Here is a 27779-nt window from a genome sequence, read left to right as displayed (position 1 = left end):
GTTTTACCTCACAGCAAAGCAAACATTCATTTAAAGTACAGTGTGTAATATTTGGAGAGGAAACAGTGATATCAAGAGGTTGCTTTTTAGATTGCAGCGCTCATTTGCTCGTTTGCCAGTGTACTACGGTGGCCCTGTGCACCCAAACCTGGATACCTCATCCCCCTTCTTCTTCATTGGTTTATTTGAGGACGGCAGTGTTCACCCGAATACCTAACACTGTCAGGCAGCTGGATTGTGCAAGATGGCATATATATACATATGAGAACCATTCCAAGGGTAGGAGAACCAAATGAGTTTTATTGTACTGCGATACTTTTATTAATATATTTGCAGGCAGCATTTAAAGCTTTTACCAACATAGAAATCATAAATGAGGCCAAATTTGACACACTGGACCTTTAATAACACGTATGTGAAGGGGAAAAAACAGAGATGGATTGGGTTTAAAGTGCAGATGTTAGACAGGGTCGTTGTCGTAGATGTGCCTGGAAGTGTCGATGCTGGAGGTGTCATTGTAGCAGCAGCCCCTGGCGAAGTTTCGCCAAATGGGGTTTTGCCCGACGGGGTTTTGTCCGACGTGGTTTTGTCCGATGGGTCTTTGTCCGACGGGGTTTTGCCCGACGTGGTTTTGTCCGATGGGTTTTCGCCCAGTGCGGTCATCGCTGTGAGGGCTGCGGCCGATGTAGGTGTGCCTGATGGGGGCGTGGCTCCTGGAGGAGGGCCGGTTCTCCTCCGTCTCCGCTGCCTTCCCGTGTTTCTCCTCACCTCGGGACCCTTGGCAAGGTGTCGGGGGGGGGGGGGGGGAGGTCAGTCCAAGAAAACACCCTCGTTTCACGACTTGTAACAGTTTTAGCTCACCCTTTGACGCCGACACGATCCTCGCCCAAACCAGCCGTATGACGACAGTAGACGCCACCAGCGCCACCAGCGCCACCAGCCGGGTCACGAACAACCATTCTGGCTGCCGAGTCGTTGTGTCGCCTGAAAGAGGACACCTGAGGTTGGAGTACCGCTGCCATAGGTTAGTTAGAGTTGATTTAGAGAGCAATTGGTGGGTTTTTACTTTGTGCCGGAGTCATGATGGTGGTGGCTTCAACAGTGTCTGCAACACATGTGGGTTGTTTTGTTAAATTATGCTTCATCTGGTCAATATGGAAGAATTAAGGCAGTGAGACGTGGGCCAACTTGGCATCATTGAAAGTCTTCCGTATAAGCCGCTAAAATATTCAGCCCTCTTTGCTGAAACGGAAGAGGACAGAAACAAGGTGGTCCCGAGGGGGCGGAGCCAACACCTGGCCAGGAGGCGTGGCTTCGACAGATGTTAGAAAACATCATTGAAAGTCTTCCGTTGAATCCGCAAAAATATTCAGCCCTCTCTGCTAGAGACATTAGAAAACATCATTGTGGGAAATCCACCCTGAGACGATTCCGGGCCGCAGCTGTGACCCCAAAACTGAAGGTCAGGTCAGGAGGTCAATGGTTTCTCTCTGCGGCTCAGCTCATTTCCTGCCTCTAGGTTTGTGTTACAGTGAGCAAACAGGGCAACAAAATAGTGATGATGATAATAATATTAATGAAGAACGTTCAAAGTCTGTGCAGCCAAATGTTAATTGTGCCTTTTGGCAGCTCAACCAGCAGGACGTTGACGTTTATCCAGACATCTGTTCTGTAATCGCCATCTTATTATTAATGTGCTGTTTTATCGTTGTGACTTTTTTAGAGGAGGTCTCAAAATGACACATCCATAAAATAGTGTAACGTTGAGGCAAAACTGAAAACAAGAGATAAAGATGAACTGCGGTAAAACAGAATAAATGATAGACAACCTGCTCAGCACGTAGTGGGACTATATTAGACATTAGATATTATCAGAAGTTATAAGTACATTTTAACCAGCTGCTGGTGCAGGGATACAAACCAAAAGAAAATGCTTACGATTAGCATCCGCAGCTGTGAGGAGCGTCCACAGGATGGACACGCAGAGGAGCTTCATGGTGTGAAGACCTGAGGAGCCAGCAGCTTCTGCTCTGCCTGAGTGTCTGTGACATGTGGTTCCATTCACTTCCTGTTCACCATTAACGCGCCATCACAGTGAGTGTGAGCTCATCTTTGTGTTTCTGGTGTGTGTGATCAGACAGGAGGCGACGTGAGGGAGAAATATTTATTTTTAAAAATGCAGTTAGACAGAAGCTACATAGGTGCAGGGGGCGGAGCTAAGACCCGTCAGGGGGCGTGTGGTTTTAGAGGTACTGCGATAGATTTTATATCTGCTAATGGCTGCATATTCGACGCTCCCTGGGATCAGGGCCCTCTAGAGGCTGGTGGTTGCAGGTGCCTGTCGTCTGGGCAGCAGCTGCGGCTCAACGACTCGTGGAGAACGCGTTATCCTCGGAGGAGCTCCACCAAGTGGAGGAACAGAAGGACTCCCTCTCGGGGACCCCTGCTGGCCACCGACATCCACCATCGGGATTTCCACGAGCTGTAAAAAAAAATCCAGTTTTCTGTTAGCACAACCTGACTGTGCAAGTGGACTCCATAGATTTTGAGTTGGGAAACTGGCGCGTGCGCCTTGACGAGCTCCGGTCTAAACGGTTTTTAGTCAGTCGCAGGATTGGGGGGAGGGTGTGAGGGGGCCCAAGCTGATGTCTGAAACCAAAGAATAGGAAGCGACAGGAAGCGAGTGCAAGCCGAGCCAATGCTAGCAGCGATTAGTGCAGCAGTTTGTTGTGGTATTTTCACACAACAATGGGCTGCAGCAGGTTTGTCAACTGGACTGGTGGGTTGCGACACAAAAATGGGTTGTGGTGGTGTTTTGATTGGCTCGCAGCTTCGTAGGCAATCCATTTAAAATATATATATATATATATATATATATGTGTACACATATATATATATATATATATACACGCACAACATGTCCAAAAAAGGAGTCAATATACCAACAGTATACAGACACAACTTTTCAAGGAACCCCTCACCCCAGTGCACCCCCACAAAAAAACAAACAAGCAAACAAAAAACTGGCAAGTGTATTAAGCCATTACAAATTCCTGACATACTTGGTTTAAGAGACAAGTGAGTATGGTCTAGTCTAGACCAGTCTAGTCTAGTCTAGTATGGTCTAGTCTAGACCATACTAGACTAGACCATACTAGACTAGACCATACTAGACCAGTCTAGTCTAGTCTAGTATGGTCTAGTCTAGACCATACTCACTCAGATATGGCTGCTTTATTTTCAGAAAGGTGTTATTCAGTTTTCTGAGGCAATATGTGATTTTTTTTTTTCCCATATGTATGCAACTATTCATTTCAAACGACCACCTGTCAATAGAAGGGAAGAGTCAGATTTCAAAAGACACCGTGATACATTTCTTGGCTACAAGGCATAATTGATGTAAAATGTTATAGATAACACTGGTCAACAACAAATTTATTGTTTCCGTTTTGTTTGTTTTTTTTTAGCTGATTTAGGATAATTTTGATGTGCTGAATCCAAAAATCACATTGGTTTTGCTCAGTCAGGTTAACTTTCTGAACTACGCTATGTATTTGTTTTTTTTTATTTTTGTATACATGTCCGGGTATTTTCACGTCATATGATGCAAACTTCTTTGGTATTTCTTGCAATCAATGAAATCTGAAGATTTTGCAATATAATATAAAAAAAACTCCCCCCTGAGCTGCCACCTTATCGTGGTGGGGGAGTTTGAGTGCCCGAATGATCCCAGGAGCTATGTTGCCTGGGGCTTTATGCCCCTGGTAGGGTCTCCCAAGGCAAACAGGTCCTGGGTGACGGGACAGACTAAGAGCAGCTCAGAAACCCTTATGAAGCAAATCAAAAAGAGGACCGTGACGTCGCCCGGTATGGCGCAACCGGGGCCCCACCCTGGAGCCAGGCCCGGGGTTGGGGCTCGTATGCGAGCGCCTGGCGGCCGGGCCTTCGCCCGCGGGGCCCGGCCGGGCCCAGCCCGAAGGAGCGACGCGGGTCCCACCTCCTGTGGGCTCACCACCAACAGAGGAAACCGTAGGGGTCGGGTGCAGTGTGGTTCGGGCGGCGGTCGAGGCGGAGGGCCTCGACAGCCCGGGCCTCGGAAACAGCCTCTGGCTGTAGAGACATGGAATGTCACCTCGCTGGGGGGGAAGGAGCTCGAGCTGGTGCAGGAGGTCGAGAGGTACCGGCTAGATATAGTCGGGCTCACCTCCACGCACAGCATGGGCTCTGGAACCCAGCTCCTCGAGAGGGGCTGGACTCTCCATTTTTCTGGCGTTGCCCGCGGTGAGCGGCGGCGGGCTGGGGTGGGCGTGCTTATTGCCCCACAGCTTAGCCGTCACGTGTTGGAGTTTACCCCGGTGAACGAGAGGGTCGCGTCCCTGCGCCTTCGGGTTGGGGACAGGTCTCTCACTGTCATTTCGGCCTATGGCCCGAATGGCAGTGTTGAGTACCCGGCCTTCTTGGAGTCCTTGGGAGGGGTGCTGGATGGTGCTCCGACTGGGGACTCCGTTGTTCTGCTGGGGGACTTCAACGCACATGTGGGCAGCGACAGTGTGACCTGGAGAGGCGTGATTGGGAGGAACGGCCTCCCCGATCTGAACCCGAACGGTGTTTTGTTGCTGGACTTCTGTGCTAGTCACAGTTTGTCCGTGACGAACACCATGTTCGAACACAGGGGTGTCCACCGGTGCACTTGGCATCAGGATGCCCTGGGGCGGAGGTCGATGATCGACTTTGTGGTCGTGTCGTCTGACCTCCGTCCCTGTGTTTTGGACACTCGGGTGAAGAGAGGGGCTGAGCTGTCAACTGATCACTACCTGGTGGTGAGCAGGATCCGCTGGCGGGGGAGGAGACCGGAAAGACCTGGCAGGCCCAAACGTATTGTGAGGGTCTGCTGGGAACGTCTGGTTGAGCCCTCTCAACTCCCACCTCCGGGAGAGCTTCTCCCAGATCCCGGGGGAGGTCGGAGACATTGAGTCCGAATGGACCATGTTCTCCACCTCTATTGTTAACGCGGCTGCTCGTAGTTGTGGTCGTAAGGTCTCCGGTGCCTGTCGTGGCGGTAACCCCCGAACCCGGTGGTGGACACCGGAAGTAAGGGATGCCGTCAAGCTGAAGAAGGAGTCCTATCGAGCCATGTTGGCTCGTGGGACCCCGGAAGCAGCTGACACGTACCGGCAGGCCAAGCGTGCTGCAGCTCGGGCGGTAGTGGAGGCAAAAACTCGGGCTTGGGAGGAGTTCGGGGAGGCCATGGAGGAGGACTTTCGGTCGGCCTCGAAGAAGTTCTGGCAAACCGTTCGGCGCCTCAGGAGGGGGAAGCAGTTCGCCACCGACACTGTTTATGGTGCAGGCGGGGAGCTGTTGACTTCGACTGGGGATGTTGTCCGGCGGTGGAAGGAATACTTCGAGGATCTCCTCAATCCTGCCGTCACGTCTTCCGCGGAGGAAGCAGAGGCGGGAGACCCGGGGGAGGACTTGTCCATTACCCGAGCCGAAGTCACCGAGGCAGTCAGGAAACTCCTTGGTGGCAAAGCTCCGGGGGTGGATGAGATCCGCCCCGAGTACCTCAAGGCTCTGGATGTGCAGGGACTGTCGTGGCTGACACGTCTCTGTAACATCGCGTGGTGGTCGGGGACAGTGCCTATGGACTGGCAGACCGGGGTGGTGGTTCCTCTTTTTAAAAAGGGGGACCGGAGGGTGTGCTCTAATTACAGAGGGATCACACTCCTCAGCCTCCCCGGTAAAGTCTATTCCAGGGTGCTGGAGAGGAGGATACGGCCGATAGTCGAACCTCGGATCCAGGAGGAACAGTGTGGGTTCCGTCCGGGTCGTGGAACACTGGATCAGCTCCATACTCTCCGCCGGGTGCTCGAGGGTTCATGGGAGTTCGCCCAACCGGTCTACATGTGCTTTGTGGATCTGGAGAAGGCGTTCGACCGTGTCCCTCGACGCATCCTGTGGGGGGTGCTCCAGGAGTATGGGGTCCGGGGCCCTCTGTTAGGGGCCGTGCGGTCCCTGTACGATCGGAGCAGGAGTCTGGTTCGCATTGCCGGCAGTAAGTCAGACTTGTTCCCAGTGCGTGTTGGACTCCGGCAGGGCTGCCCTTTGTCACCGGTTCTGTTCATTGTTTTTATGGACAGAATTTCTAGGCGCAGCCAGGGGCCGGAGGGAGTCTGGTTCGGGAACCACATGATTGCGTCTCTGCTGTTTGCAGATGATGTGGTCATGTTGGCTTCATCGAGCCAGGACCTCCAATGTGCGCTGGGGCGTTTTGCAGCCGAGTGTGAAGCGGCTGGGATGAGAATCAGCACCTCCAAGTCCGAGGCCATGGTTCTCGACCGGAAAAAGGTGGTTTGTCCTCTCCGGGTCGGTGGGGGGATCCTGCCTCAGGTGGAGGAGTTCAAGTATCTCGGGGTCTTGTTCACGAGTGAGGGGAGGATGGAGCGTGAGATCGACAGGCGGATCGGTGCAGCGGCTGCAGTGATGCGGTCGCTGTACCGGTCCGTCGTAGTGAAGAAGGAGCTAAGCCGAAAGGCGAAGCTCTCGATTTACCGGTCGATCTACGTTCCCACCCTCACCTATGGTCACGAGCTTTGGGTAGTGACCGAAAGAACAAGATCGCGAATACAAGCGGCCGAAATGAGTTTCCTCCGCAGGGTGGCCGGGCGTACCCTGAGGGATAGGGTGAGAAGCTCGGCCACCCGGGAGGAGCTCGGAGTAGAGCCGCTGCTCCTCCGCATCGAGAGGGGCCAGCTGAGGTGGCTCGGGCATCTGTTCCGGATGCCTCCTGGACGCCTCCCTGGGCAGGTGTTCCGGGCATGTCCCACCGGGAGGAGGCCTCGGGGAAGACCCAGGACACGCTGGAGGGACTATGTCTCCCAGCTGGCCTGGGAACGCCTTGGGGTCCCACCGGACGAGCTGGAGGAGGTGACTGGGGCCAGGGAGGTCTGGGCATCTCTGCTAAGGCTGCTGCCCCCGCGACCCGACCCACGGATGAAGCGGTAGAAGAAGAAGAAGAAGAAGAAGATATAAAAAAAAAAAACAATTAGTCAATTATGACTAATTGTTTTTTTTAATATTACAAGTGAATGAAATGGCTTCGATCTTGCAAAAATAAGCCTGACACATTCTGCTACATCTACAGTGAGTACACCATTGTTCCTAACAGGAATCTAGTCACAAGTTTCATAAAGCATGCTTACTTTGCTTATTTTGCTATTAAACTTGGTGACCAGGATACAGGTTGGGCGCCACACATAGTATGCAAGTCATGAAGTCTGTCTGAAGTTTGGAATTCCCATGCGCTATTGACGTGACTGGGATCGCCAGAAAGAACCGAAGCAGCCTCAAGTATCCTGATCTTGAATCAGCTCGTCGTCCTGTAGCTCACTGTGATGTGATTCCAGTACCTGTCTTTGGACAGGTACTGGAATCAGTGACAAAGATTCCTCCACTGTTCCAGAAGAAACTTAGATTGCGCTTCACCGTACCCCAAGTGCTTTACATTGACCTCTCATTCACCCATTCACACACACATTCATACACCAATGGGTGGCTGCTGCCATGCAAGGCGCTGCCTCACCCCATTGGGAGTTATTAGGGTTCAGCCCTGCCCAAGGACACTTCAGCATGTGGACACTTTGAGCCGGGATTTCAACCGCCAAACCCATTGCTCATCAATTCTGCAGCCTGCTCTCTCAACTGAGCCACAGCTGCCCATAACAATGAATTTGCACAATGAAGATGTAACGTTCAATTTACACGTACCTACCTTTATCAATGTCTATTATTCAATTTACAGAAATTGAATGTTGTAAAATATAATACATTCCGTTAGAAAACGATTTTTTTTATTCTCCTAAAACCTTTTTTGGATGAGAAATATTGAAATATTGATGAAATCAACTGATAATGTCACAAAAATGTAATCAATTTAGCCAGAAGATCAGATTTTTCTAAATCAAATTAGCATAAAAACCTGACCTGATTCAGCTGAAAAAACTGCCCAGAGTTGTTTATCAAGTGTAATATTCAGATCTGACTCCCATTTTATCTTGGATTTATGTAGACCTGGCTTTGGGATCTCTCTCAACAACTAAAATACATATATTTATAGAAAAAATGCTGGGCATATATATTTTTGCAGGACCCGCTCAACAATCAACAATGTATTGGCTAAATATGATAGAAAGTGGCCTAGCATGTTTATTTTTTTTGGAATGAATTTGGGTGGTGACTTCATGATGAGGAAAAAGTGATGTGGCTGCTGAGACTCCAGCACCAGTAGAGGACCGCTGGTCTGCACTACAATCCTTCTCTCCTCTCCTGCGTTGCTTAACTGTCCACCACAAGGTGGCGATGCACATTTCTACTATCATCCTTTGAGCAAAAAGTCTTGAGCTGCAATATGATTGGGCCGCTGAGATGTGTAGACAGTTCTCATGTGCTCTTGACCCAAAAATCAACCCAGCGACTTCTGGCAAGCGTTGCATCAGAGCGCAATGGCAGGAAGTTAGTTTCAGCTACTTCCTGTTCCTACCTTAACGTCTCCTGGACGCTCCTCCTTTGGTTTCCCTGCGTGAGGACAGTTTGGGTAGGTGAGCCACGTCAGTGCTTTTTTTTTTTATTTCTAACTACGACCCATGAGAACAGCCTACCTTTGCAGGTTTGCATCGAGACTGCAGAGACTATTATCACCAGGATGACAATCGCTGCCATCTTTAGAGACGGGTAGAGAAAGTCCAACCCTGCGAAAATTGTTCCACCTTCATGAAAATTTCATCCAACATAAATGCAATTAAATGAAAAAAAATAGTAATGTTAAATATATTTTAAATGGATGAGTCAAGTACTGAGAGAAAGTCCAACTCACCACTGACAGAAACTTTTATTTTAAAACCCACAGCGCTTGCAGACTCACACCGGTAAAGGCCTGAGTCACTTCCTTGGATGTTGTTGAACATCAAATACGACGTCCCTTCCAGAGGACTGGACATGATGAGCTTAGTGCTGATGTGGCTGCTGTTGATGATGCTGGTGGTGGTGTTGATCTTTCCCTCCAGTTTATACCAGGTGATTGTTTTATCCGGGTTGGGGCAGAATTGTACAGGACATGGAATTTCAAGGCTCTCCCCAACAGACACTTTATAAAGAGTGTTCCGGTGCACCTGAATTTCATGCTCACATCCTGCCAGAGGAGCCAGAGGGAGGAGAGAGCAGGTGAAACTGCAGCCAACTCACTGTTGCTACCGTAGAGAACATAAATAAATTTAGTTGTGGTGGTTTTAGCTTTGTGGCTGTTGATGAGTTTAACAAGGTTAGGGGATGGCAAAAGACAAGCAGGAAATTGAAGTGGCTAAACCAAGATGGTTTCCTGTTAAATGGTGTAAACTTGTGAAAGCAGCCAGCAAAATGTATTGGCCTAAGAAACAATGTAATGATTATTTATGATGAAAAACACTAGACTGAAGACTAAAGTTTGTAAATGAGATCATATTGTAATAATAGGGCTGCATTTTAAATCAGTCAACATGTGTATGAGTGTGTATGAATTAAATGCTGAGAAAAAGTCCAACTCACCGCTGACAGAAACTTTTATTTTAAAACCCAGAGCGCTTGCAGACTCACACCGGTAAAGGCCTGAGTCATTTCCTTGGATGTTGTTGAACATCAAATACGACGTCCCTACCAGAGGACTGGACATGATGAGCTTAGTGCTGATCTGGCTGCTGTTGATGATGCTGGCTTTGCTCAAGGCATCGCCCTCCAGTTTATACCAGGTGATTATTTTCTGCGACTTTTGGCAGAATTGTACAGGGCATGAGATTTCAAGCCTCTCCCCCAGAGACACGTTGTAAACTTTGTTGCGATGCATGTAAATTCCTTCCTCACATTCTGGATCTTCACCTGCATTGGAGCCAGAGGGAGGAGAGAGCAGGTGAAACTGCAGCCAGACTCTGTGGCTCAGTGAATGGCGCCATTCTCAGGCTCACTTTTCTTTAATGCAACTCCAAAATACAAAGCAATAGAGCCTCGTATTTTTGTGGACCTTTATTGTCCCGAATCAATACATAACAACATTTCCTTCAAAGCTTCCCTCCCAGCCGTTGGCTTCAAAAGGTAACCCCCTATACAGTTTAAACTCTAGGAGCAACGACCATGCACACAAAAACAGACTAATTACAATACACATTAAAAAAACAACAAACTACTCACCGTCAGCCTTTGCGAAGAGCAGCAGCAGTGTGTAGATGCTGGCTTGCAGCACGGTGCAGCGGAGGCTGAGCCTCATGACTCCAGCCCACTGAGAATCCACGCTTGGACTAAATTTCACCCTTTCAAACTAACTGATTGGAAACCTAAAAGAATGTTCCCCCTCACACAGTCCGTCTTTCTAAATAGTTACTGATGCAGGACATTAAAAGACCTGACCACCTTCGTCCACAGTGTTGAGCGTCTTCTTCTTGACTGCTTGATGCAAGGGCGGTGCAGTGGACTTCCTGTTAAGTGGCTTTTGTCACTTATTTTCCCACGTCACAGAATGAAAGTGGAAACCAGTGTCAGACACACAGTTTTGACCAACTGACTGACTGTCAGAGTCTCCATTTCTTTTGTGTAACATTTGAGATAAAACCTCCATCATTTTGTTTTTTTCCTCATGCAGAAACACACAAATGACGCAGTTTAAATTTCATTTATTGCTCTTTTACACAACAGCTCATTTCCTGCCTCTAGGTTTGTGTTACAGTGAGCAAACAGGGCAACAAAATAGTGATGATGATAATAATATTAATGAAGAACGTTCAAAGTCTGTGCAGCCAAATGTTAACTGTGCCTTTTGGCAGCTCAACCAGCAGGACGTTGACGTTTATCCAGACATCTGTTCTGTAATCGCCATCTTATTATTAATGTGCTGTTTTATCGACTTTTTTAGAGGAGGTCTCAAAATGACACACCCACAAAATAATGTAACGTCGAGGCAAATTGAGATGAACTGCGGTAAAACAGAATAAATGATAGACAACCTGCTCAGCACGTAGTGGGAATATATTAGACATTAGATATTATCAGAAGTTATAAGTACATTTTAACCAGCTGCTGGTGCAGGGATACAAACCAAAAGAAAATGCTTACGATTGGCATCCGCAGCTGTGAGGAGCGTCCACAGGATGGACACGCAGAGGAGCTTCATGGTGTGAAGACCTGAGGAGCCAGCAGCTTCTGCTCTGCCTGAGTGTCTGTGACATGTGGTTCCATTCACTTCCTGTTCACCATTAACGCGCCATCACAGTGAGTGTGAGCTCATCTTTGTGTTTCTGGTGTGTGTGATCAGACAGGAGGCGACGTGAGGGAGAAATATTTATTTTTAAAAATGCAGTTAGACAGAAGCTACATAGGTGCAGGGGGCGGAGCTAAGACCCGTCAGGGGGCGTGTGGTTTTAGAGGTACTGCGATAGATTTTATATCTGCTAATGGCTGCATATTCGACGCTCCCTGGGATCAGGGCCCTCTAGAGGCTGGTGGTTGCAGGTGCCTGTCGTCTGGGCAGCAGCTGCGGCTCAACGACTCGTGGAGAACGCGTTCTCCTCGGAGGAGCTCCACCAAGTGGAGGAACAGAAGGACTCCCTCTCGGGGACCCCTGCTGGCCACCGACATCCACCATCGGGATTTCCACGAGCTGTAAAAAAAAATCCAGTTTTCTGTTAGCACAACCTGACTGTGCAAGTGGACTCCATAGATTTTGAGTTGGGAAACTGGCGCGTGCGCCTTGACGAGCTCCGGTCTAAACGGTTTTTAGTCAGTCGCAGGATTGAAAGGGGTGGGCGTGGAGTAGGAGGGGGGCGGGGAGGAGCCCAAGCTGATGTTTGAAACCAAAGAAGAAGAGGAAGCGACAGGAAGCGAGTGCAAGCCGAGCCGATGCTAGCAGTGAGCAGTGCAGCAGTTTGTTGTGACTTGACGGTATTTTCACACTACAATGGACTAAAACAGTCAAACAACAGGTTTGTCAACTGGTGGGTTGCGACACAAAAGTGGCCCGTGGAGCTGTTTTGATTGACCCATGGTTTCGTACGCGGTTTCCCTCTATTTGAAAGGGAATTTAAAATATAAATACTGTATATAGGGCAACACGCTAGCGCAGTGGTCAGCGCTGCCGCCTCACAGCAAGAAGGTCGTGGGTTCTATTCCGGTCCTGGGGCCTTTCTGTGTGGAGTTTGCCTGTTCTCCCTGTGTCTGCTGGGTTCTCTCCGGGTTCTCTGGCTTCCTCCCACACTCCAAAAACATGCATGTGAGTTCAATTGAACACTCTAAATTGTCCATAGGTGTGCATGTAAGTGTGAATGCTTCCATGTGGCCCTGTGGTGAACTGGCCACTGGTCCAGGGTGTCCCCTGCCTTCGCCCTAAGACGGCTGGGAGAGGCTCCAGCAGAACCCCGGGACCCTGAGCTCGGGACTAAGCGGGTATGGAAAATGAATGAATGAATACTGTATATATATTTAAAAATGTTGGATTTTTATGTTTTTGCAGGACTCACTATTCAATTCAATTAATTCAATAATTTATATACTAAACATGATAGAATATGGCATAGCTATTTTTTCATGGAATGAATTTGGGTGGCGACTTCATGATGACAAAAGCCTGATGTGGCTGCTGAGACTCCAGCACCAGTTGAGAACCGCTGGTTTACACTACAAGGCTTCTCTCCTCTCCTGAGTTGCTTAACTGTCCACCACAAGGTGGCGATGCACATTTCTGCTATCACCCTTTGAGCAACGAGTTGTAGTCTTGAGCTGCAATATGATTGGGCCGCTGAGATGTGTACACAGTTCTCATGTGCTCTTGACCCAAAAATCAACCCAGCGACTTCTGGCAAGCGTTGCATCAGAGCGCAATGGCAGGAAGTTAGTTTCAGCTACTTCCTGTTCCTACCTTAACGTCTCCTGGACGCTCCTCCTTTGGTTTCCCTGCGTGAGGACAGTTTGGGTAGGTGAGCCACGTCAGTGCTTTTTTTTTAAATTTCTAACTACGACCCATGAGAACAGCCTACCTTTGCAGGTTTGCATCGAGACTGCAGAGACTATTATCACCAGGATGACAATCGCTGCCATCTTTAGAGACGGGTAGAGAAAGTCCAACCCTGCGAAAATTGTTCCACCTTCATGAAAATTTCATCCAACATAAATGCAATTAAATGAAAAAAAATAGTAATGTTAAATATATTTTAAATGGATGAGTCAAGTACTGAGAGAAAGTCCAACTCACCACTGACAGAAACTTTTATTTTAAAACCCACAGCGCTTGCAGACTCACACCGGTAAAGGCCTGAGTCACTTCCTTGGATGTTGTTGAACATCAAATACGACGTCCCTTCCAGAGGACTGGACATGATGAGCTTAGTGCTGATGTGGCTGCTGTTGATGATGCTGGTGGTGGTGTTGATCTTTCCCTCCAGTTTATACCAGGTGATTGTTTTCTGCGACTTTTGGCAGAATTGTACAGGGCATGAGATTTCAAGCCTCTCCCCCAGAGACACGTTGTAAACTGTGTTGCGATGCACGTAAATTCCTTCCTCACATTCTGGATCTTCACCTGCATTGGAGCCAGAGGGAGGAGAGAGCAGGTGAAACTGCAGCCAGACTCTGTGGCTCAGTGAATGGCGCCATTCTCACCCCTATTTTACACCAGAAGCGTCTGCAGAGCGTCAGCAGAGCGTCCGCGTCGACGCAGTAAAGCACGGCCACTAAAGTCAATGAGCAGGCTCAACTCCAAAATAAAGCGCAACAGAGCATCATGGCTTTGTGGACATTATTGTCCCGAATCAATACATAACAACATTTCTGTCAAAGCTTCCCTCCCTACCCTTATACAGTTTAAACTCTAGGAGCAACGACCATGCACACAAAAACAGACTAATTACAATACACATTAAAAAAACAACAAACTACTCACCGTCAGCCTTTGCGAAGAGCAGCAGCAGTGTGTAGATGCTGGCTTGCAGCACGGTGCAGCGGAGGCTGAGCCTCATGACTCCAGCCCACTGAGAATCCACGCTTGGACTAAATTTCACCCTTTCAAACTAACTGATTGGAAACCTAAAAGAATGTTCCCCCTCACACAGTCCGTCTTTCTAAATAGTTACTGATGCAGGACATTAAAAGACCTGACCACCTTCGTCCACAGTGTTGAGCGTCTTCTTCTTGACTGCTTGATGCAAGGGCGGTGCAGTGGACTTCCTGTTAAGTGGCTTTTGTCACTTATTTTCCCACGTCACAGAATGAAAGTGGAAACCAGTGTCAGACACACAGTTTTGACCAACTGGCTGACTGTCAGAGTCTCCATTTATTTCTTTTGTGCAACATTTGAGATAAAACCTCCATCGTTTTTGCTTTAATTGTCATGCAGAAACACACAAATGATGCCATTTCAATTGAATTTATTGCTCTTTTACACCAACACTTTCAGCTCAGCACACATGCACCACTTCATTCCTCCTGCATTCAACCCACTCGGCCTGAGTCTCAGTGCAGAAAAAGTGAGATGAGCGGCAACTTTGGGACAGCAGGTGGTGCTACTAGCATCAGCTCGCGTCTCTTCATAGCGCTGATGTTTCTTGAATTTTGTGTCAGTCACAGATCAAGTGAAAGAAGTTGTCTTTCTTTTTAGCACTTTTTTTTTTTAGCACTTTCTTTTTTTTTTTATCACGTAAGCTTTAGTTGAACTCCCTGTGTGAGAACCAAATGCTACAGCGGTTTGCTTCAGTTCCTCACGACTGAAACTGAGAGACTAATATATCACATATGCTTTCACATGGTTTTTTGTTTTCCACTCCAGAGGTGCAGCTTTGCACAATTCATTAAAAAACAAACACCACTTATTTAGCCCTCTGTTTGAAACCTCCTGCTTAAAGGTTCAGTGTGTAAAAATTGGCTTGATTGATGAACTTAACATACTGCCCATAAACACATTAATAAAAGTGCATCGCACTCGCAGTGCATTAAAAGTAATTTGATTTTCCTCCCCTTAGAACTGTTTTCATACAGATAAGAATACACATAAAGCAATAAGGGGCTCTATAGCAGTGCAATAAGGGGCTCTACTCCTAGTTAGCTTCCATCTTGCACTGCCATTTTTTTTAAAGAAGCCCTCTGACAGTGGCATGAATACGAAAGTTGCTGCCAAGCAGGCGTCCTCGCAGGTAAAGGGCGTTACCTTAAAAATTTGACACACTGGACCTTTACTATAAATGCTGGAATTGAACGTCCTGCTACAAACAGTTGTTGGACCTCCCGCAGGTGTGAAGCAGGCTAAAACAAGGTGGTGTCAGAGGGTGCAGCCAGCACAAACATCCTGCCTCCTTCTTCCTGAATGGTCCAATTCAAAAAAGACCTTCTAGTTTGTTTTTTTCTTCATTTGTTTGTTTTTTTTGGCTAACTCACACGGATGGCTGCATATTCTGAGCTCTCCTCTTTCAGCCTCCGCGGCCGACTGGAAGCAGCGGCGTCTAGTGGCTGATGGTTGAGGGCGGCGTAAACGAGGGAGCTCTTCTCCTCTGCTGTTTTCCATCGCCGTTCGCCGCCCGCCGTCATCTCTCCGTCTCTCTGCAGCGGCGGTGGCTTTTCCCTTCGAGAGGAGCCTTGAGATGCGGCCGCGGGGGGGCTTCCTCTGGGCCTCACCGAGACGGCCGCGTACTGCAAACATTCACCGTTTCCAGTTAGAGTAACCCTGTGAGATTCCAAGACGGGAGAACTCGCACATCCGGCTTTGAAAGCTCCCGTCTGAAATGCTCGGAGCCAGTGGCAGGATTTGAGGGAACGGGCGGCATCCCATTGGTCGCGGTATAAGCCAGTATTAATAAGCAAGTACACAATATCTTGTTTTATCCCTTCTGACTCGATAAATATTTTTGTTTTATTTTTATTTCTTTTTAATTCACATAATCTTCCATTTTTTTCACTATACCGTTGCTGTAATTATGCAAAGTTTCCCAATGTGGGATGAACAAAGGTTTTCTCTTCTACTCCATTCTAATAATCATAATTATTATTATTATTTTAATTATTATTATTCCATTCTATTTCATTCTAGGGAGGCCCCCCAGCCCCCAGGTGACAAGGATGAAAAACAAATGTGTGGCCACGCATTCACCATCTCGTGGCCGCGCTATGGTTAATTTGTGCCGGTAGCGGGGTGTTTGTCTTCCTGCAGCTTTCAGTTTTGGAGTGATGTTGATTATCATTCGCAAATAAAGGTTATAGCCAGTTTTAAACAATGAGCAATCTGTGTGGGAGTGACCACAATCATTATCTTGTGACCACAGCGATAAATATCTCGTCACCGCGCGTTTATTATCTCATGAGCACGATATGGTAATGCGTGGCCACACGATTATTATTTTTTCATCTATGTCACAAGGGGGCCTTCATTCTATTCTATTCTATTCTATTACTCTAAATACAGCGAGCTAGTGAGAGCCTAGCCGCTGTGGCTAGCATATCAGTGTTTCATCTTAATAACTTGATAACCTGCACCTTGAAGAGGCTTTTGCAACACTTGAGCTCTTTACCAGATATGCGAAATAAATCAAAGAGATTTGTATTGGAGAACAATAGCAGGAAGTGGATTTGAGCTGCTTCCTGTTCCTACCTGAAGTTCTTGTTCAGGCTCCGTCTTTGGTTTCCCTGCGTGAGGACAGTTTGGTTAGCCACGTTGATCTCAGTCAAACATAGCACTTTAGTCAGTTTGAAAGCGGTCAGACGAGCCGCACCTCTGCAGCCTCGCATCCAGACAACGGAGACGACGATCACCAGGACCACGAACGCAACAATCCCGGCAGACGAGTAAATGTACAGCAGTGGGTCTTTAGCCATGATGTCTGAAGCCGTTCCGTCTGAACACAACATAAAGGGGAAACTTAATCCAACATGAATATAAAAGAGAGAGAGGGAGAGAGAGAGAGGCCAGAGATGCGATCCTGAATAATATTCAGACGCACAAAGCAAAACGTGCGACACAAATCCTTACTTACTTGTTGTGTTATTGACCTCTTTATGCACTTTATGGCCTAAGAAACAATGTAATGATTATTTATGATGAAAAACACTAGACTGAAGACTAAAGTTTGTAAATGAGATCATATTGTAATAATAGGGCTGCATTTTAAATCAGTCAACATGTGTATGAGTGTGTATGAATTAAATGCTGAGAGAAAGTCCAACTCACCGCTGACAGAAACTTTTATTTTAAAACCCACAGCGCTTGCAGACTCACACCGGTAAAGGCCTGAGTCATTTCCTTGGATGTTGTTGAACATCAAATACGACGTCCCTACCAGAGGACTGGACATGATGAGCTTAGTGCTGATCTGGCTGCTGTTGATGATGCTGGTGGTGGTGTTGATCTTTCCCTCCAGTTTATACCAGGTGATTATTTTCTGCGACTTTTGGCAGAATTGTACAGGGCATGAGATTTCAAGCCTCTCCCCCAGAGACACGTTGTAAACTGTGTTGCGATGCATGTAAATTCCTTCCTCACATTCTGGATCTTCACCTGCATTGGAGCCAGAGGGAGGAGAGAGCAGGTGAAACTGCAGCACATGCACCAGCTGAAGGTAAAACACATTTGAGCAAACAGCCGTTAACAAGATCAGAAGGTTTGAAGGTGAGTTATGACATTCTCGGCCACTGGATGTCACACCAGAGCACAAATGCTTTCTCAAGACAGGGCCTCCTTTTACTTTCTGTCTACACTGCGCTTCAATTCATTCACTCTTTCTGATCAACACACCCTGAAACATCTTGTTTATCACCACCAAGTTTTTGCACACCTGCTTGCAACACCAGGTTTCCTTTTGTGGGATGCAGCGTTTCTACTAAAGGCCTGAAAGGACAAAGGGCACAGAATTTCTAAATTCTAATTTCCAATGAAGCAGGAGGCTGGAAATTAGCAGAGGGCTAAATCTTCTGGGGATCCGAGGATGGCTGAGGCTGTTCCACCTCTGGTCTGCGATTGAAATTGAAATAGATTTTTTTTTTTTTTTAAATACATAAATAGATGGATAAATCATAATCTAAAACACCCATCATCAACCCATCCAAAAATGCTAATATATATATATATATATATATATATTTTTTTTTTTGTAGCATTTTTTTAGACTAAAAATGTTGGAGATAACATTTACCATATTTTTGTGCTCTGCTTCCAAACAAAGAGAATTGCGTTCAAGGCGGCCAAGGTGAAAAATGAGGAAGAAGAAAAAACTCGTAACTTCTGTTGCATCGTTGGTCTCTCCAGACGTTTGTTGCAAATTAAAATCTTTGGCTATTTTCATTCAGGCCTGATGTTCTAGCAAAGGTGGGGTCTTCTGTCACGCTGAAGACTTTGAGGCGGAGCTCCTGAGCTGTGAGGTGGGACAGTAAAACCTGCCGTCGGTGAAAGTGATACCCTCTCAAGTGGAAACTTTCCCCACACGTCTTAGTCTCGTGTTGCAAAAACCTGGTGAATATTGACAACTCCTCCCTTGCACGTACTGCAAGAGTGCAATAAGCGGGGGTTTTCGAGCACGTCGCATGACCTTTTACATGTGGTTGAAAATAAGGAGTTTTTCTTTTGTTTTTGTAAAATTGCATGACACACGAGTTACTGTAGGTGAGACAAGGTCAAGGAGCCAGGAAGGCGGTCTCGTCAATCACTAATGCATGTAATGAGAAGCAAAACAATTCCGTTACTTTCAAATTTTAAAAGGTGAGAATATTGGATTTTCGACAAATGGGGAGAAGAGATGCGGCCGCGTCAAAATTTGCATTCCAAAATAATTTCCCTGGCTCTTCTGTCTACATAAATTATTTTAAAGACAGCTGAAAAATGCTGTCATGTTCCTTGGCGTGTGTAACGTTACACATAATAACAGCACACTTTGCACGTCTGATCCCACCACTTTCTTGTTGTTCTTCACTTCATCTTGCTTCAAGGGCAGTTGTCAAGTGTTTGTAGGTGTCATCCATGTTAGAGGTCGCCAAAAATCCTATATTTCTAAGGGTCTTAACCTCAGACCACAGAACAACTGACAGAGGAAAACCACTGACAACATTGATGGAGCGCAACAAAGTGACCTCAGTGTCGCCTCACTCGTGTCATAAGTTACAACCAAAATTAAAAGTTCACATAACCCTGGTTCTGCTTAGGTGTGAGATATTTACCATACACATGCACAAAAAAGAAAACTTTTTGTGCTTTCCTCTTGTGCGCTGCTGTGATCATATTTGCCTCTTTTTTTTTGCACCCAAACTTTCAGACACTTTAAGAGCAAAACGTCCCCAACTTTTCAATCCACATTAGACAGAAATGAAACGCAATAGATTCAAAAGTATGACAGTGTGCCGCCACTTGTTGGGTTCGAGAGACGATCGCTCGACTTGAACTCCATCACCTTGACAGGCCTCCGACCAGTTCGGGATGTCTTTTTTGGAGGGGGGCTCACAAATCCCGTATAACTTTTTTTTTTTTCCCCCTTAAACGGGTGATATTACTCTGGCTAAGACAGCGAGGGCCAGAGGGAAAAAAAAGATAACAAATCCAAAACTCACCATCGGCCTTGGTGGAGAGCAGCAGCAGCAGGGCGCAGACGTACGCCTGCAGGACGGTGGAGGGTCGGCGGCAGCAGGGCCTCATGATGCCGCTACAGGCTGGACTGCCGCACAAGAGTCGACTGAGACCATCGCTGCCTTTTAAAAAGTGGTGCAAAGTGGTGCTTCTCCTTTCCACTCTCTGCACCGTCCCTTTTCCTGGTTCCAGGTGATCGGCGGCGAGGAAGCTGTAGAGGAACGTTGCGGCTCCGCCGTGTCTCGCAGCTCTGTACTGCGACTCAGTCGCTGGTTCCCCCTTTTTGACTTGTGACACTTCACCATCACGTCCCGGCAGCGTCAGTGGTTGGCCCTTCCCACAATCACTTCCTCCTCCTCGAACCTCTACTTTCATCTCCGCCGTCTTGCATCTGCTTGCAAAACCTCCTTGCAAAGCAGTCAGGGTAACTTCAAGTCGTCGACTCGACAGTCTGGCAACCAGCGTGTTTTTGGGCCGTGGCAGCCGTTTCACACAAGGGCCTCTCGCCACTCTCAAAGGTGCCGTCTATTCTCCCGGCGTCAAGGGGAGAGTAGACGCGGCACCTCTCACCACATGTATCGTTGTCTATTCAACATGTTTGGGGAAAAAACAATTAAAAAAAAAAAAAAAAGTCCCATGCTTCTGATACAAGTATGTGGTACCTACGTTATTTTCGTAAGTACAAAACAGGAACAGGAAGTTATTTATATATACAGGGTCAGCCAAATATAATGTATGCACACATCAGGAAAAGGAAAACTTGCATAAATATTGCAAAAGATACCTCTTTCTATCAAATCACGATAATACTACTGTTGTACGATGTTTTTGGTTTTTTTTCTTCTTCCAACAGATGGCATTACGTTCATGAATGTAGCATCAACAGCTGTTGAGGTAACAAATGTTACCCAGCGGTAGTTCGCCGGACAGAAATGTCTGGAAGACAGCGGCCTCCACCACTGCAAGCGCCTCTTGTCATTTATGCAAGTTTTTCTTTTTCTGATGTGCATACATTATTTTGGTATGCACATCATGTATATATATATATGCACGTGTGTATGTGTGTGTGTGAGAGAGAGAGAGAGAGAGAGAGAGAGAGAGAGTGAGTGAGTTCGCATTTGTAACCTTTTTATGTGCATATTGTGTAAAACAAACCCAAAGTCAATATTTAAGGCAGTTTTAAGAGCAATGATGCAATAGTGGGTTGTTTCACTGCGCTGCCTGTTATTGGCTGACCTGTATGTGCCCCCGTCCCACCTTTATTAACTTTAAAAAAAAAAATTGATTATTCTAAGTATTGATGGGGAGAAATATGGTTTTATGGAGCTTTACTTTATGTATACACTGAAAGTAGCTTCGTCGTTTTACATCGGAATCCCTGCCAGTAGTCATGTGACTAGAGAGACAAAACTCTTCCTCTGCTTTACTGTCAAAGATAAACTGAAAAGCGAGTCGAGTGTTTTTGAGAAACATCACGGTGACCGTTGGGGTAACAGCGCAGCCATGCGGCGCTCCTGGCTGGTCGGCAGAGCAGCGCGGCGCTGCTGCGCGGAGAAACTGCGCAGGCGCACGCTCTCGACAATACGTAATGACGTAGGCACTACGTAGTCGGCGAGCCGAAAATGGCGGAGTACCTGGCGTCCATCTTCGGCACAGAGAAAGACAAGTGAGTTTTCTCCTCGGTAGCGGTGTTTAACTCGTACCACATGCGCCCAGAGTGGCGGACAGTTGCAGCGCTGCTTCTAGTTTACTGGTCACTTCCGCCACAGCAGCAGCGCTAGCAGCGTGGCGGCTAGGCTAAGGCTAGCAGCAGGGAGGCTGCGCTAGGCTAACGCATTGAATGAAACTGGGGGAACCTCGGCTCCTCAGCTCAGCTGCACCAAGTGCTGTGCGCCGTCTTTGCCCACCAAATATTGCCTCTAGCAATTCTTGCAACTCGGCTCGCACTTCTTTTTGCACGTGTTTTTGAGATTGCGTGAACAAGCGGCGTAGACTTGGCGTAGTCTGGCTGCTGGTGGGGCTGCTTGGTCCCCTCTGTGGGTCTGTGGCTGCCGAGCCGAGCCGAGCCGAGCCGAGGCGTCTTGTGTTATTCCGTCTGGCCGGCTGAGAGCAGCACACGACTCCTTATGCTGGTTCCCAACACTTGCAAGCCACTACGAGTCTCCGAGGTGGCCAAACTATTTGTTTTCAGTGATACCTTTTTGGGTAAATAATGAATTGGCGCTGTTATTTTGTGTGTGTGTGTGTGTGTGTGTGTGTGTGTGTGTGTGTGTGTGTGTGTGTGTGTGTGTTGGTCATTTTTCATTTATTTCAACGTCAGAGCTGAAAGATTTTTTTTTCAAAAATAATTTCAAATTATTACAAATATACATTTTTTTCTATGTTTGTTTTGATTTTTTGTCATGAAGATCAGGGGAACCAAACCCAGAACACCCTTTTGCTCTGCACTGCACAGACTAATTTCCCTGAAGAAACAACGACAATATTCTCCTCCCTCGTCTCACATTTTGGATCATTTTCCTCAAGTTGAGATGTGAAAGTGATCAGTGGTCATGGTGTCATTCTTTCCCCCTGCCCCCCCTCTGTCCCCTTCCAGGGTCAATTGTTCCTTCTATTTCAAAATCGGAGCGTGCCGACATGGAGACCGCTGCTCGAGGTTACACAACAAACCGACCTTCAGCCAGGTAACGTTTGTGCCTCCTGGACATCTTTGTGTTGTGAACTGTGTCCACAGGTTCAGCAGCTTCACTGGCATTCACATTTACTCTTGGGTGTCCATTTAGAGAAAAATTCAGAGAATGTTGACACATTTATAAGGCCTTTATTAGCAAACTTCCCATCTACATCTCTTCTTGCTCAGTCCGCTAATACTTGCAACACCCGCTCCAGTAACTGGCTGCTACATTAAAAATCCTATAATCCGGACTGAGCTTGGGAGGTCTGCCTGCTTTCTCTGCTTCTGCTCCGTACATTTGGAGTCATCTTCAACTAACCCTCAAGTTAAATTCATTCATCCCATTCACTCCCTTTAAATCACTAATCACTACTTTCCCGTCTTTCAATTGTGCGTGTTTTCTCTTATCGTCTCGGTTACTGTATTTTATTGTGTTGATCTTTATATTAGTTTTTGTTTCGCTTTGTGCTCTCGTCCGCACTGTAAATGAGGCTTCCCTCTGTATATTAACGAGATTGAATAACGGTCACAAACCAATGAAGACATGAAAACTTTAAAGATATAAATGATCATTCAAAGTATTGCAGAAAACGGTCAGTTTTGTGTTGTTGCGTATTTTATTGTGTTGGCCCATTGCTTCCTGATTTCGTTCAGTTCTTTTCTTGAATTTTCTTGATTCTCTGCCGGTCGAGGGTTGTATTTAAAGATCTCTTCATTCCCCTGGTGTTCCGTGAACAGTAAACCGCCCGACGGTGGCGTCTAACTACACGCTGTACCTCTTCATGCTTCTGTTTTCCCCTCTCACCACAGACTATCCTGATTCAAAACATCTACCGCAATCCCCAGAACAGCGCACAGACTGCCGACGCCTCCCGCTGTAAGTGGCAAACACTCTGTTTAAAACTCGGAAGCAGCGTCTCCCAAACCCCCCTCTAATCCCTCCCGACCTAACAAATCCGCCGGTGCTTTGACTCGCAGTTTAGTGCAGCTGAGCTTCACTGCACTGAAAAAAACACCTCTGTCCTTCTGGTTGTTTGTATGTGAGTGGAATACAGTGACCTCCAGTGGCCTCGTGGACTGGTACGCCCTCTGACCAGGTTGAGGTGACAATAGAACGGAGGAGCTTCAGCAGTATGATTTTTTATTTTATTTTTTTATTATTTTTTTTGAAAGCAAAAGTTCTCTTGCAGCTGATTCCCTCAGTACCACATGGGTTTGAGTCCCTCTATTCAGTGTGCTGAAAGGGCTGTTTATTATTCCCCACAGCTATTTCATGGGACCTTGATTCCTGCATTCTTTCAGCTCGGCACTGCGTCTGTTGCCGATATGAAGGTGCTGTTTTTGCCTTCAAACAGGCCAGCATGGTCTCCCAGCAAAAACACATCTCAGCCTAAGGCCAGAGAAAGTGCTACGATCTCGCCGTCTGTGTTGCTTCTGCTTTGCAATTATAAATGTAGTTAAAAGGAGTCGCTTGAAGCCGCCACGTTGACTCTGTGGTGTGAAGGAAAGCTGCTTTCAATAAGCAATTATCACACTAAAGGCTTCCTTTACTATGATAATTCATATTCTGCAGAGGTTTTGCGATTTTGCTTGAGGTCATTTGTTTGGTAACCAATGACTGACTGACTGAAGGAGACGACCTGAGACTGTTTTTTTTTTTTATTACTTTTTGGTTATCCAGGGTTATGTTGAGGACATTAGTCTGAGATCAAAGTGATTGTCATTATTTTTCTAGTATTTTCTGTGCCAAAGAAATCCAGATTGGCTTAATCTTCCACCCAGTAAACCCATATTTATAGCTGGAGTTATGAATATGAATTGCTATATTAAGAGTAGAAAGAAGGGAAGGGAGCAACAATCTCTGTGGCGGAAGATTGTTGCCCATCTGAACCCCTCAACAAAGGCGGATCCATCACGCAGCAGGAGAAGCAGATGAAGTGAAATCAATCAAATCTCTAATCTCACATTTTCTTTCCTCCCCAGCTCTTGATTCTACTTGTCACAGACGCTTGCGTTTTGTATTTCAGACCAGTTGCCCCCTTGAACATTTACCTTCATACACTTCCAAACTGTGGCCAGTCTGCAGCTGGTTGCCACTGTAAGTTCTCCCTTCCTCTGCAGGACCCTCCAGCACTGACTGCACCCGTGTTGCGCCCACAGACACAATCTGGCCTCAGCGTAGCAACACTGTCCGTCCGTCTGTCTAGAGAGGTGCCATTGGAGGCGCAAGCACCTGGGGATAGAAAAAACACAGAAGCTCAGTGTAACCAACCTGAGTCAATATTGAGCAATCACATTTGTATGTTGAGTTCTAGATCCTGAATCTTGAGCAGTAAATGAAGCCTCAGTTTCCCTTGTTATTGCTCCTGGTTTGCGCCTGAGGGCTTTCACAATATTTGATATCCTCGTCTGTTTCCAGTCTCCAACATGATAGTCCAACCAAAAACACATCAGCTGGCATTGCACAGGGCATTAGCGTGGAACAAGCAAAACCGTTTTGCAATGGGGCCAAATATTTGCAAATGACAAAAAAAAACACATTAAGTTGTAATGCGTGTTTCAGCCAGAGGGGGGGGTTAAAGAAAGCTCAGGGGGAGAGAAAATAATGTGTTCGCACTGAGGTCGTAAACGACACACGTTCACCTGATGGAGGCGTCGATACACGCAGATGTTTCCCGCTGTTGTGTCCAGTCGGTCTTCCAAGCTTGACCTCACCGCGCTGGTTCTCGCCGTCTCTTGCAGGCGCCGTCAGCGACGTGGAAATGCAGGAGCACTACGACGAGTTCTTCGAGGTCAGTGGACGCCAACGGCAAATGAGCCTCTGCAATTTCTTTTGTCCTTTGGAAAAGAAGTCCATACACAGTTGCAGCTCTGGCCGTCTTGGAAAAGCGGGAAAAGTCATGGAATTTGCTAATGCCGTTTTCCAGGCCTGGAAAATTCCAAGGATTTTGTAAAATCACTGAAAGATCCAGTGTGTAGAATTTTAACGACGTCTGGTATTTATGGATTTATGGAACATACATTTTCCCACCCCAAGTCAACACGACGCCAAAGTAAAATCAAACAAAGAGCCAGAATATGACAAACAACAACAAAACTCAATAACGCACAACAGACCAACGAGCTCAACCTCCATGTCTTTGCATCTGGTCAGACAATGTTAAATACAATCCCTGTTACAAGCCCTGTTCATGACATCATGATGGGCTCCTTCCTTCAGAATAAATCAGTCATGTTTTGTGCAACTCAGCGCTGTGTGTTCCAGCCAGTCCAGGTGGGAGCACACCTCGATTGGCTGGACACACACAAGCTGTCCCACTGGTGACTGACGGCTCTCTTCCCACACAGGAGGTGTTCACAGAGATGGAGGAGAAGTACGGCGAGGTGGAGGAGATGAACGTGTGCGACAACCTCGGCGACCACCTGGTCGGCAACGTCTACGTCAAGGTCGGTGGTGACCATCGGTGGACGATTGTGAAGCTCGGCCTGCGGTGTTTGTTTCCACGCCGCCTTAACTTAAAAAGCCTGTGTGTGTGTGTGTGTGTGTGTGTGTGTGTGTGTGTGTGTGTGTGTGTGTGTGTGTGTGTGTGTGTGTGTGTGTGTGTGTGTGTGTGCGTGCAGTTCCGTCGCGAGGAGGATGCAGAGAAAGCGGTCATGGAGCTGAACAACCGATGGTTCAACGCCCAGCCCATCCACGCAGAGCTCTCCCCCGTCACCGACTTCAGGGAAGCCTGCTGCCGCCAGTATGAGATGGGGTGAGGCCTCCGCTCCGGGCACGCGCTCTGGCTCGCTGTCCTCTTGAAACATTGTTCTGTTGTGATTAAATACCTCCTGCTCCTCCTCCTCTCCCGGGCCACTGCCCTCCCACCAACCAATCTGATCGGCGTAAACAAGTGAACGCAGCAGGTCGACCGATGACACACTCCCAGCGCCAGACTGACCTATTTTATGGGCGGCGGCGGCAGCGCCAAAAAACGCAGGGCGTGCTGTGCCGGCCGTCCTCTGATAGTTATCACCCCAGCCCATCAGGACGTCTGGAGAACAAACAATCTTTCAGATATTCTATCGTCCAGCACGATTGATTGGCAAACGATCTTTGACACAGACATCATCCTGCCCAGAGGCTGCCCACCAAGCCCCAACAGCTCCGCGACCCGCTGTTGGGTGCCAACCCACCAGTTGAGAAACACTGTTCTAAATGGTGGGAACCCATGCAGGTAGACGGAGCTCCAGCTCCAGCGGCCCGTCCTTCAGAACCACACCAAACCGTCTGGTTCCGCTCAAGGACAGCACTGCTCTCCACTGCGGAGTCTCCTCCAGCGCAATGTTGCCGCCTCCAGAGGCGAGCGTGTAAAGGATATTGGAATCAGATGTCTGGTGCCTTGCCAGCTTTCCTCGGGATGCTTTTGTGGAGCGCCGGCTCAGACTCAGAGTCCTGGGCAGCGTTTGGACCAGGGGAGGGCAAACCTTTAGACTGGTGTGGAACCAGCGGGTGTGTGAAAGAGGGGCTGGAGCAGCAGCAGATGGATGGAGTGTTTTGGTGAGCCAACTCATAGGAGAAAAACACTGTATTATGGGATCTGTAGAAAACATGTTGCTTTCATGTCAATGGAAAACATGGAGGTGCAGCTATTTTATGATCGACTGACTATTAATATAGTTTCTTCCAAGTATCGGAGGGCCGGATTAAGAAGCTTCGTGGGCCGCATGTGACCCCCGGGCCGTAGCTTGGCCTCGTTCAACCTCTGGTTCTTGTTCCACAGGGAGTGCACCAGGGGGGGCTTCTGCAACTTCATGCACCTGAAGCCCATCTCCAGGGAGCTGCGCAGGGAGCTGTACGGCCGCCGCAGGAAAAGGTACAGGGTGTCTGTGTGTGTGTCTGTGTGTGTGTCTGTGTGTGTGAGCAAAAAGCCAAGAAGGTGTAACCCCCCATTGCTGTCCCCCAGCAGACACCGCTCGCGCTCGCGCTCCCGAGAACGGCGCTCGCGCTCCCGGGACAAACGGCGGGACCGCGAGAGGCGGCGGTCGAGGGACCGAGAGCGCTCCGGGAGATTCTGAAGTCGGACCTGAACCCCAAACCCACCCCCGACCCCCGACCTCCCCCCGTCGACATCCTGCCACACTCACCTCTCCGTCGTTCGTCCCCGGTGGTGACCACAGACGTGAAGCGCCCCCTCTTGCCCCCTGTTTTCTTTCTCTTTTTTTTGATGAATTGTTGGAAGTGTTATTTTTTTTCTTTTATTCCCTTTTTTTAAGACGAGCTCGTGTCGCTTTCTCAATAAAACAGGTTTGTAACTCTGCCAAGTCTCGGGGTTTTTATGTCAAGGCAATGGAAGTTTTGCCAAGTGCTGTTCAAAACCAGTTCCGTCCCAAACACACACACACACACACACACACACACACACACACACACACGAACACACCAAAAGAGGTCATCCAAAATAATAAGCCGTTCCCGGAAACACTTTATGACGTTATTGTGACTCAGGCGCCGCTTTATCTTCA

The 27779-nt window shown here is 47.6% G+C and overlaps 3 protein-coding genes across 13 annotated transcripts; 1 reads left to right on the top strand and 2 right to left on the bottom strand.

The window, feature by feature from the left end:
* Positions 1-280: 280 nt before the first annotated feature.
* On the bottom strand, positions 281-15084 carry LOC142881489 (uncharacterized). 6 transcript variants are annotated; one of them, XR_012925584.1, is made up of 8 exons: positions 13949-15084; positions 13262-13588; positions 8870-9184; positions 8655-8744; positions 8537-8571; positions 1939-2482; positions 862-1105; positions 281-777 (listed from the first exon to the last, which is right to left on the bottom strand). XR_012925584.1 is itself a non-coding variant. In XM_076015790.1 (4 exons), the coding sequence occupies exons 1-4, from the start codon at positions 11186-11188 to the stop codon at positions 461-463; spliced, it is 537 nt and encodes a 178-aa protein (XP_075871905.1). In that variant the 5' UTR covers positions 11189-11509; the 3' UTR covers positions 281-460. The 6 variants fall into 6 exon arrangements, 2 of the variants coding, with proteins under 2 accessions (XP_075871905.1, XP_075871906.1); XR_012925585.1 differs by lacking the exons at positions 13262-13588; positions 13949-15084 and adding exons at positions 9577-9903; positions 10213-10623; XR_012925587.1 differs by lacking the exons at positions 13262-13588; positions 13949-15084 and adding an exon at positions 10213-10637.
* Positions 15085-15232: 148 nt separating this feature from the next.
* Positions 15233-20128, bottom strand: btla (B and T lymphocyte associated). 3 transcript variants are annotated; one of them, XM_076015786.1, is made up of 6 exons: positions 19585-20128; positions 17219-17545; positions 17025-17060; positions 16764-16886; positions 16643-16677; positions 15233-15687 (listed from the first exon to the last, which is right to left on the bottom strand). In XM_076015786.1, exons 1-6 carry the CDS (start codon positions 19973-19975, stop codon positions 15427-15429), a joined length of 1173 nt encoding a protein of 390 aa, XP_075871901.1. In that variant the 5' UTR covers positions 19976-20128; the 3' UTR covers positions 15233-15426. The 3 variants fall into 3 exon arrangements, with proteins under 3 accessions (XP_075871901.1, XP_075871902.1, XP_075871904.1); XM_076015787.1 differs by having other exon boundaries at positions 17025-17051; XM_076015789.1 differs by lacking the exon at positions 17025-17060 and having other exon boundaries at positions 19585-20120.
* A 979-nt stretch (positions 20129-21107) lies between these two features.
* On the top strand, positions 21108-27574 carry LOC142881508 (splicing factor U2AF 35 kDa subunit-like). Of its 4 annotated transcripts, none has more exons than XR_012925591.1 (9): positions 21108-21266; positions 22197-22284; positions 23085-23151; positions 24258-24372; positions 25017-25066; positions 25623-25721; positions 25896-26029; positions 27038-27130; positions 27221-27267. XR_012925591.1 is itself a non-coding variant. In XM_076015827.1 (8 exons), exons 1-8 carry the CDS (start codon positions 21223-21225, stop codon positions 27330-27332), a joined length of 684 nt encoding a protein of 227 aa, XP_075871942.1. In that variant the 5' UTR covers positions 21109-21222; the 3' UTR covers positions 27333-27574. The 4 variants fall into 4 exon arrangements, 2 of the variants coding, with proteins under 2 accessions (XP_075871942.1, XP_075871941.1); XR_012925592.1 differs by having other exon boundaries at positions 27224-27263; XM_076015827.1 differs by lacking the exon at positions 24258-24372 and having other exon boundaries at positions 21109-21266; positions 27224-27574.
* The last annotated feature ends 205 nt before the right edge of the window (positions 27575-27779 follow it).

This window comes from Nelusetta ayraudi, unplaced genomic scaffold, assembly GCF_046127955.1.
Source record: "Nelusetta ayraudi isolate G7.1 ecotype Tasmania unplaced genomic scaffold, CSIRO-AGI_Nayr_v1 ptg000197l, whole genome shotgun sequence".
In the NCBI taxonomy this organism is placed as follows: Eukaryota; Metazoa; Chordata; class Actinopteri; order Tetraodontiformes; family Monacanthidae; genus Nelusetta; species Nelusetta ayraudi.
The sequence above is the reverse complement of the archived record's forward strand: the minus strand, read 5'-3'. Positions and strand labels throughout refer to the sequence as shown.